The sequence below is a fragment of the Onychostruthus taczanowskii genome, unplaced genomic scaffold (genome assembly GCF_017590055.1).
Source record: "Onychostruthus taczanowskii isolate IOZ18803 unplaced genomic scaffold, ASM1759005v1 scaffold95, whole genome shotgun sequence".
NCBI classification, from domain to species: Eukaryota; Metazoa; Chordata; class Aves; order Passeriformes; family Passeridae; genus Onychostruthus; species Onychostruthus taczanowskii.
The window spans coordinates 646,222-665,192 of record NW_024507546.1 but is presented as its reverse complement, the minus strand read 5'-3'; the positions used below and the strand labels follow the sequence as shown (position 1 = coordinate 665,192).

The window sequence follows — 18,971 nt, the reverse complement described above, 5'->3', positions numbered from 1 at the left end:
CAAGGTATTTGTAAAATAACTGATTGCAGAAAGCAAAAATCCCATCAAAAACCAAAAAAAAAGACAGAAAAAACACAGAACTTTAAACCGAGGTGACATTCAGGCCCAGCCGGAGTATGCACAAGCATCTCTCAAACTTCAGAGCAGTGCTCTTAAAAAAAACACCTCAGAACCATCAATGACATCAAGACATTCTGATTTAACTTGCACTAGGGTGAATTACACTCAAGAAAGCTCAGAGACCATGGTAACAGAGATTGTGGTTTTTATTTTAGAAAAAGGAGACAAAATGGGAGCTGTGCCCAAGAGAAAAAGTGGTTAAGGTTGATTTATGTGTAGTTAATAGAAGTATTCCAACAAAGACTAGAAGCAAAACTTGGCATTCCTGATTTAATTCTAAAACATTGGTAAATTAATGAATGAAGACAATTTAAAACAGATTTTGTGTATTTTAATTGTAGTTAGAGTAACAATTCCAACTTCTTTTTTTTCAAGTCTGATGATATATGCACCCAAAAAATGAACAGAAGAGTTGAAGTAAAGTAGCACCAGCCTTATAGAGTATGGAAATAGAGAGCTCAGCACTTCCTCCCCAACCTAAAATCCATTTGTATATTGTAAAATGCAGCACTCCAAGCTTAGGGAAATCACAACTGAGAGACTGTTTGAAAGGCAAGCCCAACTGAAGTGCTAAATTTTGCCCAAAGCTCACAGTCCCACATCCTAGCTCCTGAACAACACAATCCAACTGCTTTCCCTGGACAAGAGGCCCTCAAGCAGCTCTCTCCTTGCGTTGCACAGAATTCCCTCTCTTGAATGAGAAGCTTCCCAAGGTCACATGCTCCCCCCAAACACATGTGCAAATCAATTTTAAAGCCATCATTGTTTCCTTCTACTCAAAAATTGTACAAGACCTGATAAGCCATGAGAACAGCAACTAATCCTAACATCACTTTCCTTCCCAGATGCCCTCATCCACTAATGCATTGTCTTTGTTCAAATCATGCAGAACCTTTGTAGTGGAAATGGTTTAAGCTGCCATTTCTCAATAGAGGTATGATTTGGTTAAATTTTCTACCTATTATCTGAGACCTCTGCAGAGCTCCTTGAATACTGATACTTCCACCAAGCCTTATGCTTTTGCTGTGCCTGACAATCTTGGGAAACTTCCTTTGGGTCATCCTACCTCACTGAGACAGAGGGACACCTTTCTTTCTTTAGCAACAGGGAAGTGAAAGAAGGAAAGAAAAATCGCTGAAACTGGAGTGGAACAAAACCCAAAATGATTGGGTAACAATTAGACAACCTAAGCATCATTCACCACTTGCTAAACATCATTGACCACTTGCTATACACTGAGTTTTGTTAACATCTTCTGTAAAGTTTAACACCTTCTCCACATACTGCTTGCTACTAACCACAGTCACTATTTTACCAACTTGTCTTGATCAAGTATTAATCCTTTATGTTAAGTTCAAAAAAAAAAAAAAAAAAAGTCCTCTGAAGTCACTGAAACTGTACTTGTTTACACTTCAGGGGAAGGTGTCCCATTTCTCATGCCACTTTCACCTGAAGTATTTCAGGAGAGAAAGAGACACAGAGGAAAGGTAATAAGAACTGCAGAGTACATATAACAACCTAAAATAATACTGTTCCTCCACAAGATACTGCACAGTATCTTGTGCAGACAACTTTCCATAAACACAACAGTATGTTTAAATATAAGGCAAATGGACACTGGAGGCCACTAAGAAACTCACTTGTGTATTCCTCTTAAGGGAGTAAAAATCCAATTTCATTTAAGTGCTATAAAACTAATCCTAACACATAATATTGTTAAGAATTACATTTTTTAAAATGTTCTGTTATCTATGCTTGTTTGTCTAACAATCTGTTTACAGAATTTACATTTTTATGCTGGAAGTAATTTTTAAAAAGATTTATTTCCAGAGAGACACTGTTTAACTACAATTCTTAGTACAGCTGATTGAGCTGGTGCTTTGACAGAGCTATAATCTGTTACTTAGTATAGCAGCCACTGTTTTTATCATCCTTAAAACAGTAAGAGTCCCAAGGCAGATTTCTCAGGAAGCTGTAAACAGTAATTTGCCAAGACTTACTGGCAACAAACAAAATGATTCCTAGTCTAGGTTTTAATTTTCTCTGCCCAATTTCAATTATGGAAACTGTGGAACCTACTTTCCTATTAATACTCTGGAGCAGTTTGGAAACTTGTCTCTGAGGAAGAGTCAACATCTATTTCCAATGCAGACTCATCAGGATTTGGGAGGAAATTAGGATAGAACTTTAAGTCGGACTGCTCCTGGATATCAGCAGGAGCATTTTTCATAGCTGAGTGCATGAAGCATGAAGATTGCCAGAGCCAGCTCTCAATGTGTGCAGAAGAGTGAGGCATTTTAAGGTGGCAGTATGAAGAACGAAATTCCACAGTAGATGGGACGGTTTGACATTTTCTTAGTGATGCATAATTGTCTTTCCTGTTTAAAAAAGAAGGAAGGAAAAGGAGATTGTTAGTGTTTCAATGGCATTTTTGTCATGTTTACAAGTAGTAAATACAGTTGTTTACCTTCCCAAAGGCAATCTCTGCATTCCACTTTACAATCAGCTTGTTATCACCAACCTGAACAACTGGAACAGAACTTGTCTACACTCTAAACCAGCACCTGAATCACCAGGTTAGCCCTTTTCAATTTGAGAAACAGGAAACATAAGTTTTATCCAAGAACATCCTATTTTTTTTAAAGTTTTCTCTTCTCTCTTGCAGTGCTTTTGGGGGAAAAAAAAACCAACTCCAAACAACAAAAACCCAACAAAACAATATGCCACAACCCCTCTCACAAGCAAAAATACCTCAACTTGCCATACACAGACATTTCAACACTGTTTGAGCTGCTTTTCCACAAGGAAAACCATGTTTCTGTTTAATCATGATGCAATAAGCAAAGAACCCCTCTTAGAAATTATTTCTGAGACAAACGTGTCATTCTATGTCTTCTCAAAGCCTGTCTCAGATGAAGAGACTCAGGACTGGTAAAACTGGAATATGAGAGACTGCTAAATAAGGGTTAAAAGCAGGAAGGTGGCAATCCCCAAATTTATTGACAGAATCACAGAATCACTAGGTTGGAAGAGACCTTCAAGATCATCAAGTCCAACCCATGCCCTAACACCTCAGCTAAACCATGGCACCGACTGCCACATCCAGTCTTTTGTTAAACACATCCAAGGACAGTGACTCCACCACCTCCTGGGCAGGCCATTCCAGAACTTCATGACTCTTTCCGTGAAAAACATTCTTCCTAATATCCAACCTATAGATATTGTGGAAAGGAATCAAAAATATCACTAAGAAGGAAGAAAGGACACTGGATTACGTGTGCTATCAAGTAACTGAGGAGAGGACAGTAGGATGAATAACAAATGTATACCAAGAGCTACATTTTTGCTCAGAGAGATGCCCCAAAAGCCAACTAGTGTTATTCAAGAAAAGACTAACTGATTTGAAAAAGAGAGAATTTCTAAAATCATTTGCATGCAGCAGCACTGCACTTTACCTGGCTGTACAGAACAGCTTGCTTTTAGCTTGGGCATAAACTGTTGCAGCAATCCGAAAAAGCTGCTCCTGCATCCATCGAATATCAGCAGGCATGTCAGGAAACCAGTTCATCAACCTGCAAGCAAAACCAACACACAGCTTTGGCAAGCAGGAGATTTAAACTCAGTTATGTTTTTACACACCCTGTCCCGCATCCAAAACAGCTTTTTCTCCCCAAACCAACTCCCCTAACCAAGGTGTCCATTTCTTCCCAACCTCCCTGAATTCCCATCCAACCTTTTCATCTCTCTTTTACAAGCTAAGAGAAGAGGCACCACATATCACTGCATCTCTCAGTGGCTGACCAGTGTGTGCATTCCTGCAAAATATTCCTGTCTCGAAGACCTTTGTGGTAGGAACTTTCTGCTCAGTTTAAAGCCAGGTGGAAGAGGAAGGAAGAACAACAGAAAAGCACAATGGAAGAACAAAGAGAAGGCAAAACAAGAACAATGTAGCAAATGTACTTTTTTTCCTTATGATACCCCTTAACAGGAGTCAGCTACATCAGAGTGGGACAAGGAGGAAAACCTCACAGAGACATCTGGAGAAACCTGCTCCCTCCCTAGCCACCAAAAATGGCACAAAAGTGCCATATTCACTGGCACAGAAGCAAAATACTTCATTGGAATTCTATATGGTTTGATTACCAGAACTGTTTTTTCAAGATTTTCTAAAGATAGTCATGACATCTGCTGCTCAAGGACTGGAATTCCCTTAAGCAAGCACAAAGCTTAGTATTCATGGTGCATTCATAGAGCATAACTTCTCCTTAACAAGAACTGAAACTTCTCAAATTAAGTCTTACTTCAAGAGCACAACTTTCAGTCAACCTAAACAAAACTGGTAAGAGAATTTAAATGGTGATTCAACAGTGGATTTCACTCCAGACTTCAGAAAGAAGCACAAGAAGGATGTGGAGAGAGTTCAGATACTCCTGTAGAATATAGTAATGAAGAAAGTATTCCTGGAAAGCACAACTAAGGCTGCTTCTTTTGAGCAATAACAAGGTAGCTATTAGTAACATGAGTGTGTTATTTAAGAATCTTCTTAATACGTTTATTTATCTAGCCTTGGATTATATAGGCTTTAGGATGCATCACATAGGTAGAAATAAGGGTCTTTTGACAGTTACCACTTGAATTATTGAGTCCCAGAATGCCTCCAACACTGAACAAGCTCTCAATGAGTACATTTCCAAAATGATGATAATTCTATAGAAGAGCTCTTTACAAGTTCCTTACCGTAAAGCGACTGAGTAAGCAGACTCCACTGGGAGTGTGTACGGCAGCATCAGGTAGGATATCACCCGCATGGGGAAGAGTTTAGAGAACTGAGCATAGAATCCATTCTGTTCTTCACAAGCTTCCTGCAGTGCTTAAGAATAATTATTAGGGAAAAGATGTTACACTATCTGAAAGCAGTTTCAATAATTTTCTCAGAGTTTTGTAATATCCAGTCAACATTGTCAAGTGTTACTGAATAAGGCTCAGTTAGAACATTAAATAAAAATTCTCAGAGGACTCTTATCATAAACTTTCTCTATGATATTTTAAAATATGGGAACACAGACTCATGGCACAGGACAAAACACACTATCCAGAACTTCTAAGCAATAGATCTAAGAATTAATGTTAAATTAAAAAAAAAAGTTTGCCACTCAGAATTACAGGAAACAGCCTGAAGCATGCACCTTTACGAAGTCTGGGAGGTAGACTCTCAAATATGCTCTTCTCCAAAGGCCATGGATTTTGCTTTAGCTGCTCATTTAAGCTGGTCATTTTCAAAGTTTCTACTCTGTTATTTTCTGTCAATTTTCTTCTCTTCAAATGGTCAAGGTGTTGTTGTGCAGCCTCACGAGGGTTTATTTTTGTGAAGGACAAGTGGATATAAATTGAGTCATTCAGAATACCTGAAAGAGTCAAGAGCTTTCACTTAGGTTTGATGCACAGGTCTCCTGAGTACCTGTACAGCACCTGAGGTCTGTGTGTCTGAACAAAGATCTGTCCTGAGAGAATACCATCATCTACCCCATGTCAAATGCACCTGGCTCTTAGGATCCCACAAATGTTTAATCACAGTGATGGCTCTTCTGAAGGTTTAGGTCTTACTTTAAAACAGGTTCTAAAGAGAAGGAAAAAAATGAACAATTAGGTGAAACTGCCCTGGAAACATTGTCATTTACCAAAGTTGTGCTCCTGCAAGAAAGCAAAGGATTTAAAGGAGAGGAGGAAAGCTGATTTAATATGTATTTGAAAGAAAACACCTAAACCACATCATATATTTGGGAAATTTGACGTGGCAGGTATCAGCTGAGTACTTTAAGAAATTGCTACAACAGGGTTAAAAAGGAAAGCAACTACATTACAATATTTTTTTCAGTTGTATCCAAAGTACAGATCTAAATCAAGATGGGTTGCATTGCAAAACTGGTGCCAATTCAGAAATAGCACTGATAACTACCTTAGAAACAAGCACTCGATCATGAGTACAAAGAGAAAAACACAAGATTTTTATTTATACTTGGTTTACAGAAAATCATTATAAAATTACATATGAAACAAGACTACCAAATTTGACTGTAATCTATACCTGCATACAACAGAACCTATATCCTACCTGCAAGTACTAATAAAAGACAAATGTCAAAAAAATATACAGTGAATTTAGGAAAGGAAAATATTTGAAGTGTCACAGACGTGGGGGGGGGTGGGGGGTGGAATTAATTCCTACAGCTGAAATAATAAGAAAGGTGATGCATAATGAATGACCTTGGAAGGGTTATAATTATCATTGATTAAGCTTGATGCAAAACAACCCTGTGAGAGAATAAAAACAAAGTTGATCACAGGATTAGCAGTGTGAAAAGGAGGACAATAGGGCAATATAGAGAGGACATGGGGCAGAGAGACCGAGGAAGAACTGCAAGGAATGTCAGATATTAGTGTCAGATGGAAACTTGCACAGAGGAAACCTGTGGGTGCAGCTCAGCACAGACAACCACAAACCAGAGGCTCTTTGTAGAGTTTGTGCTTTTAATCACAGGGTAAAAGCTATAAAGCAAGACTTTCTCATTAAATAATAATAATACATAATAACATTATAGAAAATCAATCTCGTAAGCAGAACTGTGAGGTTCTTCAGTGAAGAGGATTGCTTCAAGACAACTTGAATATTCAGTAACCAGGCATCAGCAGAGTACATCAAAGACTGCTCACATCCTGCAGCTGGTACTTTCTGTAATAGTGCAAAAGGTCCAATTCTATTGTCATTCCTGCGATCTGACCCAGTACCAATTTGCTTCTGCACCCAACGACTATAGGGCCCAGGCACAATTAACACATGGTTAACTTCATCCTAACAGCAAGGTACTGTTTTCAACTTGTTTGTCTCAAAGCTTGCAGAGCAACAATACTTATCAATATAAAACATGTTATTAGAATTCTAGGAGTAGAGTAGCAGAACTCGTAATTCTTCTTCCTAAACTTATCTGGGTGTCAACAACTGCTCCACTAGAAGTTGTCATCTTGCAAAGCCTTTTCTCACACAGAGGGTTTGTCTGTGACTGAGTTTGTATTGTTAGCCATCTCCCACTTCTGACTACCAGAAAATCACTTGGATGATAGCAGAGAGGAGGTAATAGAAGATACAGGTTTCAGAGAAGTGGGAAGCAGTAGCCTATGCCCATCCTGCACAATTAAGATAAAGCCAAGTAATAATATGATATTATATAATATTATTATATTATCATATATTATAATGTTATTATATTATCATATATTATACGATATATAATATTTGCCTAGAACTGGAGTTCTTTGGAAATTTCACTTAACATTTACTTCACACAGATCTGACAAAACTCCAAAAGTTCATTTTTTGTGTGGCACAGTTCATGTCAGGTGAATTATAAGTGTGGCATTTCTACAAGAATGAAACTATCATGATCCTTCCAAAATTCTCAAAGACCAACACCCTTCTTAGCTACACACAACCCTCCCCCAATCTTTTTGTTTGTTTTGATCTGGGTTTTTTTTGTTTGCTTTTTAAACTTTGGTTACAACCAAATAAGCAATAATTATCTGAAAGTTTAACATACCATTCTCCCTCAAGAATTTAAGAGCATCCAAATATCCCTGCTCACAGATCTCTCCGAGTACCTGCAAATATAGAGTAAATGAGTCAGACAAATAAAAAGAAATTTCAACTTCAGATCAACAGTTTGCAGAATAAAGAGCCACTTTCCTCCAACTTCCACTACTGTAAGAAAAAAAGCCACCTTAACAATTGCTGGAATACAGCAGATTCAGGTTAATATGGCTACTGTGATGATGCATCCATGATCATGGACATTAACTTAAGTTTCACCTGTTAATGATGCACGGAATGATGGCATTCAAACAGTTTGGAAGACTTCCCTCTCCTCTTGTTTCCTTGATTAGCTCTTCAGAAGCTGCTAGCAGCAATGAAACAGGTTGTTTGGAGTGTGTCAATTCCCCTCCTTCCCTCCCAGTGCTTCTCACTTCCCAAAGCTTTGAAAAATCAGCCATGCAATTCTGATGCTCAGGCTCAGACTTATCTCTGCTATGAAAATATCTTTTACCAGATGCAATACCAACTCACCTACACAAGGATACTATTAAAAGAAAAAAAAAAAAGCCTGCATAAATAGAATTTAGAATTTGTCTTGAAATGGTCAAAAATCCCCCAGTTTAAATATATCTGCAGTAGTCAGAAAAATTGTTTCTTTGCTGTACTATATCCCAAGCCAGTTGAAAAGGTCTGGTTTTATTGTTTTATTTTTCCAATTTTAACAACAGCAATTCAAGAGCATTTCCCTCTTCAGTTCTGCAACCAACTGCAATGAGCAAAGTTTAAAAACTTTAGAACTTCTAATTTCTTAGCAGGTAAACATGGAAGGACTACAAACTGACAGTTGTTAATTTCCCAGGGTTGATTTTATGATAGAATCCGGTGACAATTCCCAAATAAATACTGAAAGCCAGCAGCAGGATACGCATTTTTAGCCCAAAAGAGACTAAAACCAAGGAGGACATAGACAAAACATGAGAAAATAGAAACAAGATGCATCCACAGAGAAGTTTGTGTGACTCGATGTAAAGCTAAGACACTGCAACTTTCTGGAAAAGCTTTCACGTGGAGAGATGAAGCAAAGGAAGGCAGGGGCTGACCTGGGGTTCAGGTGGAAAGAGCGCCTGTGTTAAGCGATAAAGGTTGCCCAGGCTGAACTGAATGCTGGTGTTGGTCACGTTCATCTCATGGAAGTTGGCTGACTTGCCCTTGGGACAGATGTCACACTCCCCAGCAAAAGGGGACACTGTGATGGTGTTCTTACACTCATAGTGAGGCAAGTTGTCACTGATTCCTCCGTCCACATAGCGCTACAAAAAGGAGTGGAAACAACACATCTCAAGGGCTGACAATGTCTGACCAGCAGAGTGCCCCACCCAAGAATGAAACAGCACTTACGGCTGTAGCTTATGCCTGGTGCTCCCAAGCGAAACATTTTGAGTGGCATGATCTGTTCTCTAAAGCCAATAAACATTCCTACCTACAGTTCCATAGGCAGCACAAGCACATTCCCTTTGGGATTTTTCAGTATGTTTTTTAAAGATGATAATCCTACACAATGCACAGAGAAAAGCAGCTCCACGCTTCAAAGTTCAAGTTCCAAGATACTAAACCATTCTAACTTAAAAGTACTCTTCATAATTAGAATTTGATAGAAAAACATCAAAAAAGATTTGTACATAAGGAAAGTGTGAGTAAAAATGGACAGTGCTTCAGAAACTTTGCCAAGTCACAGACATCTGTTGTGCTTTGTGGGCAAGTTCCAGGTTATGCTTTTGTCTCCTTCACACTGAATCACCCATTTCTGTAGTTTTAATGAATCACCACCTCAGACATTTTAAGATCCAAGCCCCAAAGTGCTCTGTTTTGGGGTAACTACTGTCTAGTGCAGCAGCTGCACTGGCTACAGACAGCCCCTCCACTCACTAGCAGCAGTCAGTTCTCCAGTGAGCCATAGGGAACTGGTCTGCTCCCATACCACCAGCTTTGCTGGTTCAGAGGCTGCATTTTCCTCCTTCCTAAAAGGGCAGCAAACCTGAACTGTAGGTCCTTGCCAAACATAAATGTAACAGAGCAGTGATTCGAGCAGGATCAACCTGGATTATCAGTTTCAGCTGCCCTGATACTCAGGCCCTGACCATTCTGAGAAACACATTAGGAATTTCTGAGAAATACATTAGGAATTAGGAAGTGGGCAGCTCATGGCCTGTCAGCTTCCCAGGATACCGTCTAGACCCAGCAGCATGCTGCTCCTGCCAAACTTTGTGTGTAATGCAATCACTAAAGTACAAGTGAAATCCCCAAGTCCTTTGTGACATAAATAAAATACAACAGGTCTGGCAAAAGAGGACCCTTCTCATTAAATTATTCGAAGGTAGAAGTACATATCTGAATCACTGTTCTACTGATCTAAATGATTTTCATGATTTGGAGTATCTGCATCTGCTCAGCTGTTTCGCCAAGTCATTTTTTAAATCTAAAACCACTGCTGTGTTTGAAAGGAGAAAAAAAAAAAAAAAAAAACAAACAAAAGCCACCACAACCAAAAGCTTTTGAATTGGCAGTTTGATACACCTCTTAAACGTTATCCTTAGGCCTTTGGTTTATGGTATATAGGCAGGAATGCCAAGCCGTAAACAGCAAGATGCCCCAAAGTTTACATTTTTGACATTCTGTTGTGCTTAAGCCTATAGGAGTCATGCCAAGCATATGCAACTGTGGTATTCTTACCAAGTTACATCAAAAAATGCGTCCTAAGCATTAAAACCGTCTCAAAATAATTCCAAATATTAAAATAATAGAATTGTGCCTTCCTTTCCTCAAAATGGCCAAATAAAGCATTCCTTGTATATTTTTGTACTCTGAACTAATAAGCCTTTTAAAATAACATTGTTGTCTGGTGACAAGAACTGAACAGCAAGATTAGCCTGGATTCACCTAAACCTTGGATTTATTCCAACGTCCTGTTTTCATAACACCTTTAATCTAGAAGAGTTTAAGGAGACATGCAAGGTTTAGAAGTACAGATAAAGAAAATCCCTATACAGTCCAAGACAAAAAAAAAAAAAAAAACCCAACCAAAACATTTCACATCTATTCTTGACCTTTCAATACTTGCAAATTGCCTTGAGAACAAGCGTGTAATAAAAGACATTTAAAGTTTTCTTTCTTCCTTCCCTTCTCCTTGTGCAAGGAGCATCAGAATTGGAGAGAACGCAAATGCAAGTGAATAGAACAGGATAACAAAAAGTCACTGATGTCACTGCCTTGATTTGAAATGCAGATCTGCTTCCAGACCTGTAATTATAACACCTACAACAAACCATGCTAACTTTCCTGCAGTTTCTGTCTCTTAAACAGGGGATTTTAGAGAGCCCAGTATAGCATGAAGTATTAAGAGGCTTTGTAACCACCAGTTCCTGGGAAGCAATAGAACATACTAATATACTGATATTTTACCTTTAAAAAGTAAGCTTTCTTACACTGAATACAAATGCCAGAAGACATTAAAAAGTTTTGTTTGCACCTAACTGAACACAGAACTTTTATTCCAATTGTAAGGCAGATCTCCCTACAGGCAGAACATGAAGACATACAACAAACTATATTACAAGATTTTTTTTTTTTAAATTATAGGTGACTCTTCCTGTATATTTGTGCAGGTGAAAAAGCATCACTTCCTTCAATAAATATTTATCCACAGGTTACATACTCGTTATCTTATATCTTTTTATTTTATTAATGAATTTTAGGGGGCAGAGGAGGGACAGAGAGACAATATGTGTGTGTTAAAATACACATAATATCTTCCACACATTCAGTGTTCCTGTCTTTTTTTGGAAAGTTGTTACAGCTACAGTACTAGAAGCTATGATGAAGTTATTTACTTTACAGTAGGATAACAAAAAGCCCCACATGCATTCTTGATATTTTCAGAATAGCTAGAACTATTTTTAGATCTTAAACAATAGAGACTTACCACACCTCTAAATGATGGTGGAATGAGACCACAATAAATAGGGACAAATGAACTACAGATTAAAGCCTGTAAGAAAATGAGACCATAAAAATTAAACGTTAACTGTTCCATTATTGACATAAATATTTATCTTTATAAAATAAATTTTTATTCACTAAGGCTATAGTTTCTTTAGATCCACTGCACTTTTAAGGCATTTACCTTTTTTTATGACTGATCCCTTGCACCTCCTCCCTAAAACAGTTCACAAACACATTGACTGTGCAAAGCAGTACATGAATCTGGTGCAAAAAAAGCTTGAATTCCTATTAAAAACACTGTCAGAGTAACAACACCTGAAATGCTCAAAGCAGAAACCCATCAGGTAATGTTAAAGGGACCTAGGATTACAGAAGTTTCTAAAAGTTGCCAAAAAGAAACATACCTGTATAACTTCTTCTTTAGAGTCAAAATTAGATATCAAGGCATTCTTGCCATCTGATACTCTGGTTAGCGAAATACACAGTCTGCCCGATGACAACTGGTGCGTGTTTTCTGGAAGATTTCTCATCAGCCCATCTCTTATTATCTTTATCACATTAAAGGAAGGATGAAGAGGACCCAGATTTCGCTTTCTAGCTTCTTTGGCTAATGCCAGAACATCTGCACAAGCCTGAGCTGGAAAGAAAATGCACTGCATTTAACAGCAGAAACACAACCCACATTTGGACTAATAAAGCATATCTAGAGCTCCAACTTATCTTAGTGCTAGAATGAAAATGCAAGAGCTTTTTAACAGATTAAGTAAATGTCCAACATGGTTAAGGAGTTTAGGAGTTTTCTGAGAGACAAAAAAATCAATTTAAACTTTCAAAAAGATCTCTTGGTGAAGATTAAACTATTAGGAATTAATCATTCCAGAAACACATTTTTTGAGGGGGAAAAAAAAAAAAAAGAAAAAGATGAACCAAATTTAAGGTTTCAGGGCACCATTTTTCCTCATTGATACATAAACATACTAAAGGGCACATGAAGTGTGATCTGGTAGGAATGCCAGGTAGGTGCATTTTTACAGTAACAGACACGTAATAATCTTTTCTCCAATTAAATCAATTCTGGGAACTTCAAACCACTACAGAATACAGGACCATCCCTGAAGAACACTAAAATCCTCTCAACGTTTAGTCACGGGAGGAAGACCAGCTCATCCATCTGCAATGGTTTGTTTGAACTTAGAATGTACTTAGAATGTCACATTTAGCCAGGACACGCTTTGAGGAAATTGCTTGTCAGTTTGGTAGAAGAGCGGGGGGGAAGGTCAAAGTAACACCTTATCAACCTGAGTGATAGGTGTCTAAAAATATTTTCGGAACTTACATACTTGAACTTGCTAGAATAGATAAAATTCAATTTATCAGGTTAAATGTGAGCACTGCACTGGCAACAATTCTGCTTAAGCTTTTGAGCTCAGATTAATTTCCAAAAATATTACATTTCTACAATGTTATTCCCCCCTCAAATAGCAATAACTAAACACTCATTATTCCCAACCAAGAGTCTATAACCAAAAGAGCATCTCTTCCATCTCTACAAAATCTGAGGTATCAGACACACTTTGTTTTTACCACTTCAATTGTTTCATTCCATCCTCACAGAGGGAAATCTTGGGCCGCAAATCCACTGACACAGATAGCCTGACACCAACCCCACCCCAGAAGACAGAAAACAATTTAGACACAGCTCACTGTTCATGGTCAAATATATGTTTATCTTAGTAAAACACATTTTACACGCAAATAAAAAAATTGCATAAGTCACATTCTGACCAGTGACAAAGTTACTTCCAAAAGCAGAATAAGGCAGTTCTAATTTTCCCTGCATCCAGATACTCATTACCAACTCCCTTTTTTTTATTTAGCAATGCTCAATCTTCTAAACTTTCTAAAAATAGCTGTGTTGCAGGAGCCTGAGATACTAAACTACCAGAACTCTGGCCAGGAAGAGCAGTCTTGGAGCATATGCAATAATTACCATTTCCAAAATAAGTAGTTTTGAAAGCTTATGCACCAAGCAAGTCACTTGCTTTTTCTAAAATACAAACCAAAAGCAAACAAATACATGCAATTTGATTTAGCAGTTACCCATTGTCTCCACATACAATAATTTCTATGCTCAAAGTAGTTCATAGGAAAAAAAAATGACAAAAAAAAAGAAGCTGACATATTTTGTTTATTGTAACCTATTTTAAACCCTGGAAAAAAAGCAAATCAAGGGAAAAAAAAAAAAACAACAAAAAAACCCCAAAAACAAAACAAAACAAAACAAAACAAAAAAAAAACAAACAAAAAAAACCAAACAAAAACAAAAAGAAAAAAACCAAACAAACAAACAAAAAAACAAACAAACAAAACCAGGAGAAGTCTTATCTAAGAGTATGTGATATTAAAACACTGAAAATTTACAAAGCTTTTTGTTAATAATTCAACAGACTTCAAAGTAGTCCAACTTCTTTCCCTTCTCCTTTCCTTTCCAATGGGACTAAAATACAGTTACCTGTTAGGGTGGTGTATTCCAAAACAGGAACTTCTCCAAAAGGGACTAAGGGCTAGAGCTCAAGTCAAACTGGGATTTTAGGCAGGTCTTGGTCCATCTGTTTTATTTTTGAAACACATGAGAGCTAAAGAAATAAATATTCCTAACAGATGTGAACTGTTTTCTGTTATAGTTCTGCATTCCTATTGTTAATTGCTTGTTAACTATTCATTTGTTTCACTGAGTAAAAGCTGACATTGTATTTGCAGGCTGCACTAAACCTGCTCTCTCTAAGTGCCTCACTGGAATTGATGATCACAGCAATCTCCAGGACACCCAAGGAGTGCAACTTTAACATTCCAGTTTGGAATAGCCTGGAATGCACTTCATCCTCAAAACAGCACTCATGGCTAAGCTTCCCAACCTCCCACAAATTTAGTGAGAGAAACCTCTTTGTCAGTCTATAAAAGTACACTTTTCTTCTCCATTCAATGGCTAATGATTGTATTTATCCACATTTGAAGTTCTACAGATTCATCACCTATCCAGCATGTAATCTGAGTCAAAGAGAAAACCCTTCACTTAAAACATCTGACTGCAAGGCTGTAAGAAATGAAATAAGCTCTTTGATTTCAGCCACAACCCCTGCTCACAGATTTGCAAACCCTGTTTTGTGCGCACTGGCAGACAGATCAGCTCAGGGCTGGGTCCTGGCAAACCCCAAACATCTCCAAGGGTGGAGATCCCACAACCTCTCTGGGAAGCTGTTCTGTTATTTTACCACTCTCATAGCAGCTGTCTTTTCCTTATACCTCATCTGAATTTACCAAGTTCCAGCTTATGCCTGCTGCCTCTCATCTTTCCTCTCACCTCAGGGAAGAGCTGGACTCTGTCTACCCACAGGAAAAAGCAACTGTGATAAAAAAACATAGGACTTGCTAACACCTCCAGCTGTAGGAACCACAAATACTGCACATTAAAGTATATCAGAGTAAGAGAGGCATACAATACAAACTCACAAAGTATATCCTATTATCACTGTAAAATGGAGTTTCTTTACAGCTTATTTACCATCCTCTGCTTTCACACAAGCTCACAAAACATGGCAGCTAGAAACTCAGCGAATTAGCATGGGAGTACCTTATTAGTTTTGTCAATTTACAGCAATACAGCAATTCACAGATTTTAGAATGCGTGTTGTTTTGCATTATCTTGCAAGTGATGCCTTTGTTTGATTCCCCCCCCCCCCCCCCCCCCGGTAGAAACACACCTGCCCATGGAATCTGCTACCTTGGACAGTGACCACACACATATTCTATTAGTTAGACAAAATCAAAAATCTCAGCTGGCATATGAGATTGGTAGTAATTGGAAGAGGTAATAGTTTAAAATCTACAACTCTTAATTATTAAAGTGCTAAACCAAAAGCTGTTATTAACTTATACTGCCAAATAAACAATACGTTTGCTGGGCTTAAGAGTGCTTTTAATATTTAAGACAGCTTCCTTCTCAAATAATTTACAACCACTTTAGACTTAAAAGTGGGTATGTTCTAAAAATACCAGCTATTGGGGAAAAATATTATTTGTTTTAAAAGCTGATAGCAGGCTCATAATAACTCAAGTGCATCATGTTAAGACATTACAGCAAAATTGAATTAAGCAGCACGAGTTTACTGCTAAAGCTTTGAAGAAATTAAGCTTATGTGCTAGAGCTCAGGAGCTAAAGCAGCAGGGACAAGCATTGCTCTCCTGTACTTACAGAGAACTTCGGCTTGTTTTCGTCAGTGGATTTTTTCCTCAGAAATTTCAAAGCAAAACACACAAACCTCTCCAAATTCAAAAGAGGTACTCACTGTGCTCCTCCTCTTCTAAGACGAAATCTGAACTTACAAAATTCTCTAGTTCTAAACCAGTCAAGGTTGCTGCTAGCAAAAACAATCAGTATAGAGTCATGAACTAGACAAGCTTACTCAGTGGATTCTTTTAGTTTAGAAAAACAATTTTCAGATTTTCAGGTATTTCATATAGTTTTTTAAACTGCAATCCCGTTGCTTTTCCTAAGCACCTTGATATTTTGATAGCTTTTATCAAGTTTATTAGAAAAATGTATATTCATGAGCCCTAAGTAGGTAAAAGTAAGGGGTATTTTTCGTAGAAAATAGGTGTGTATTTCACAAAGCACACTATAATCTGTTTCAAACTAACATCTTTAAGCCGGCATAAATACAACACCAAATTACCTCTATCGTTTAAATGACAATTAAAATCAGTGATTTCAATCAATCTACTGTTTCTAACCATACACCTAAGCGACCTTTGCAACACACACCGTGCCCAGATTAGAGAGGAAAAGCACGTTAAAGCTAACCTAAGCCCTGACCTTAACTCTCCTAGCCTTACCCCAGAAAGGAGCAGCTTTGCAGGAAGAAAGACAAAGCTACCCGGCACTCCACGTGCAGGGAGATGCGCTAGTTCCCAACGAAGGGCAAACACTTTGTTTACAGCTGATGACGGGGCTGGCCGACTTGCTCTGAAGGGTGCTAGTGCTCGGCTGCCTCCCGCTCTCCCAGGTAATTCCTGGACTTTGGACAGCGGCGGTGAGAGCAGCCCCTCAGGGGGTCACGCACGGGAGGAACTCCGACCTTCCGGCTGCCCAAGTGCGCGAATCGGATCGGGAATCACCAGCACCATTCCCTGCGCCACGGACCTCGCTCGGATTTAATTCCGCCGACGGGCACACATTTTAGGGGTGAAGAGAAGCAGATAATCGGAGCCGGCCTGGCCCGGCCCGGCCCAGCCCAAGCCGGCCCGGCGAACCCCGCGGCCGGAGCGCTCCCCAGGGCCGCGCCCGCCTTCCCGCGCCGCTCCGGGGCCTGCCCGCCACACCTGCCCCTTCCCTGCCGCCCGCCTCGTCCCGGCCCCGCCGCTGACCCAGAGAGCCGCCCCCGACGAGGACGGCGCCGGCGAGCGCCCCGGCGGAGGCGCCGTAGATGTGCCGCGCGTCGCGGATGACATGCGGGGCGCGCTCCTGCAGGCAGGTGGCGGCGCCAATGTGGTAGACGCCTAGGAAGCCGCAGCCGGCGAAGGACACGCTCCAGCCGCCCTCGCGGTCCAGCATGGTCGCCGGCGGGACACGCGCTGAGGCCGGCGGGGACAGAGCACTCCGGTGGCAGCGGCCGCTGCTCAGCAACTGAGCGCGCTCGGCGCAGCCGCCCCTCGCGTTACACGGCGGCCGCGCCCCCGCCGCCGGCCGCGCCGCAGCCAATCCCGAGCCGCTGCTCGATGGTACAAGGCGCTCCCAGCCAACTAGAGGGCAGATGCAAATAATGCCCCGCCTCCTCACGCCTCCGCCCTGGGTAGGGCGCGCTCCCGCGGTGCGATCCGCGCTCCGGTCCCTGCAGACCCGTCGGTCCCTTCAGACCTTTCGGACCCCTTGCTTCGGGCAGCCTCCATCGGTACCCAAGCCCCGCCTCACTCCCAGTCCCCGCCCCGAGCGAAGCCGTCCAGAGGGGCGCGGCCCGCCCACCGCGCTTCCAAAGTCGCATGGCCCAGCAGGGAGCTACCCAGGGCTCGACTATGAAAATAAAACAGAGAACAGCCCCTCTGAAATCCTTCAAGATTTAATTACCTCACTCAGGACTGCAGAAATCCTCTTTAGCTACCTGCATGCAGCATTGCATCATAACAATGGGATGTTTTAACATCTCGGAAGAGTCCGAGTCCATGCTTTCCAAGTGCATTAGGAGAGGTTATGTTGTGAGACCTTTTATTTATAGAAAGCACTGCCATGAAGAGAGGAGAATTCAAGCTCTTTTTTAGTGGATTTGAAGCCATAATTCTGCCTCTTAAGTGAGCACCACAAGCACTAGGCCATATTTCCAGTTTTCTCTCTTCTAAGTAACTCTTCAGACACTTCTGTCTTGTTGGGCCATTCAGCTTCATCCGTTCACCATTTCAGTGAGCAGAGCAGGGAGTGTCCTAATCCTAATCCTTCCTGTCTTAAAGGTGCTTCCCATTATTTATGAAAAAGAATTGAACCCCTTTCAGTTCACAGGGAAGGAAGAAGCTGAAAAGAGAGATGAAACCAGATCTCACACTTCCTAGAAGAGCCTTCTTTCATTAAAATGTGATTGTGGCTCCTGTAACTTTTCTATTCTCTTCTAAAGGAAAGGCCCAGCTGTGCTGTATTTTGTATTCACTTCATGTGTGCTCTCATGCTATTTACTCAGACCATAAGTGTGGAGAGCACCATTTCTTAATCCATGTTTTGGAAAATGGACACCAAGGTGTTCAGAGTGGGACATTTCTGGACATTTACAGAAGTCTGACAGAGCCAATTAAATGGTAGGCAAGCAGGAGATTTTCAGAACATTATCACACCAATCAGTTTTTCAGGGCTAAACTCAGTTTTGCTGGTAGAAATCAACTGTGTTTGAAAATGTTTTTTTAATCCCTAAACTGTCACTAGAAAGCTGTTCCTAAACCACCTTTCCCAAACAGTCAGGAGGAGTCCTATTTCTCCTATAAAATGGCCAGTTCATAACTATTTGCTCCTCTAATTTGGGTCCTTTGACATTAGTACCTCCTGTATAACAATGACAATGGAAAGAATGCTGAGTTTTATTTCCTTTATCCCCCGTTCTGTGACACTCAGGGAGCTGAGTTCCTCTGGCTTCCTCTCTTGACACAGGTGCTACAAATGCCCCCAACCAGTAAAGCAACTGATACTTCAGATGGAGCTTCTCTAGACCTCTACATAGTCCTTGCTAGGGAA

General features: G+C 40.0%; 1 protein-coding gene across 1 annotated transcript; it reads right to left on the bottom strand.

Annotated features, from left to right (window-relative positions):
• Positions 1 to 280: 280 nt before the first annotated feature.
• On the bottom strand, positions 281 to 17,367 carry LOC121347853 (patatin-like phospholipase domain-containing protein 2). The gene is made up of 9 exons (XM_041426809.1): positions 17,129 to 17,367; positions 12,109 to 12,341; positions 11,685 to 11,750; positions 8,806 to 9,015; positions 7,713 to 7,773; positions 5,307 to 5,525; positions 4,858 to 4,990; positions 3,576 to 3,692; positions 281 to 2,498 (listed from the first exon to the last, which is right to left on the bottom strand). Exons 1-9 carry the CDS (start codon positions 17,313 to 17,315, stop codon positions 2,207 to 2,209), a joined length of 1,518 nt encoding a protein of 505 aa, XP_041282743.1. The 5' UTR covers positions 17,316 to 17,367; the 3' UTR covers positions 281 to 2,206.
• Between the last annotated feature and the right edge of the window lie 1,604 nt (positions 17,368 to 18,971).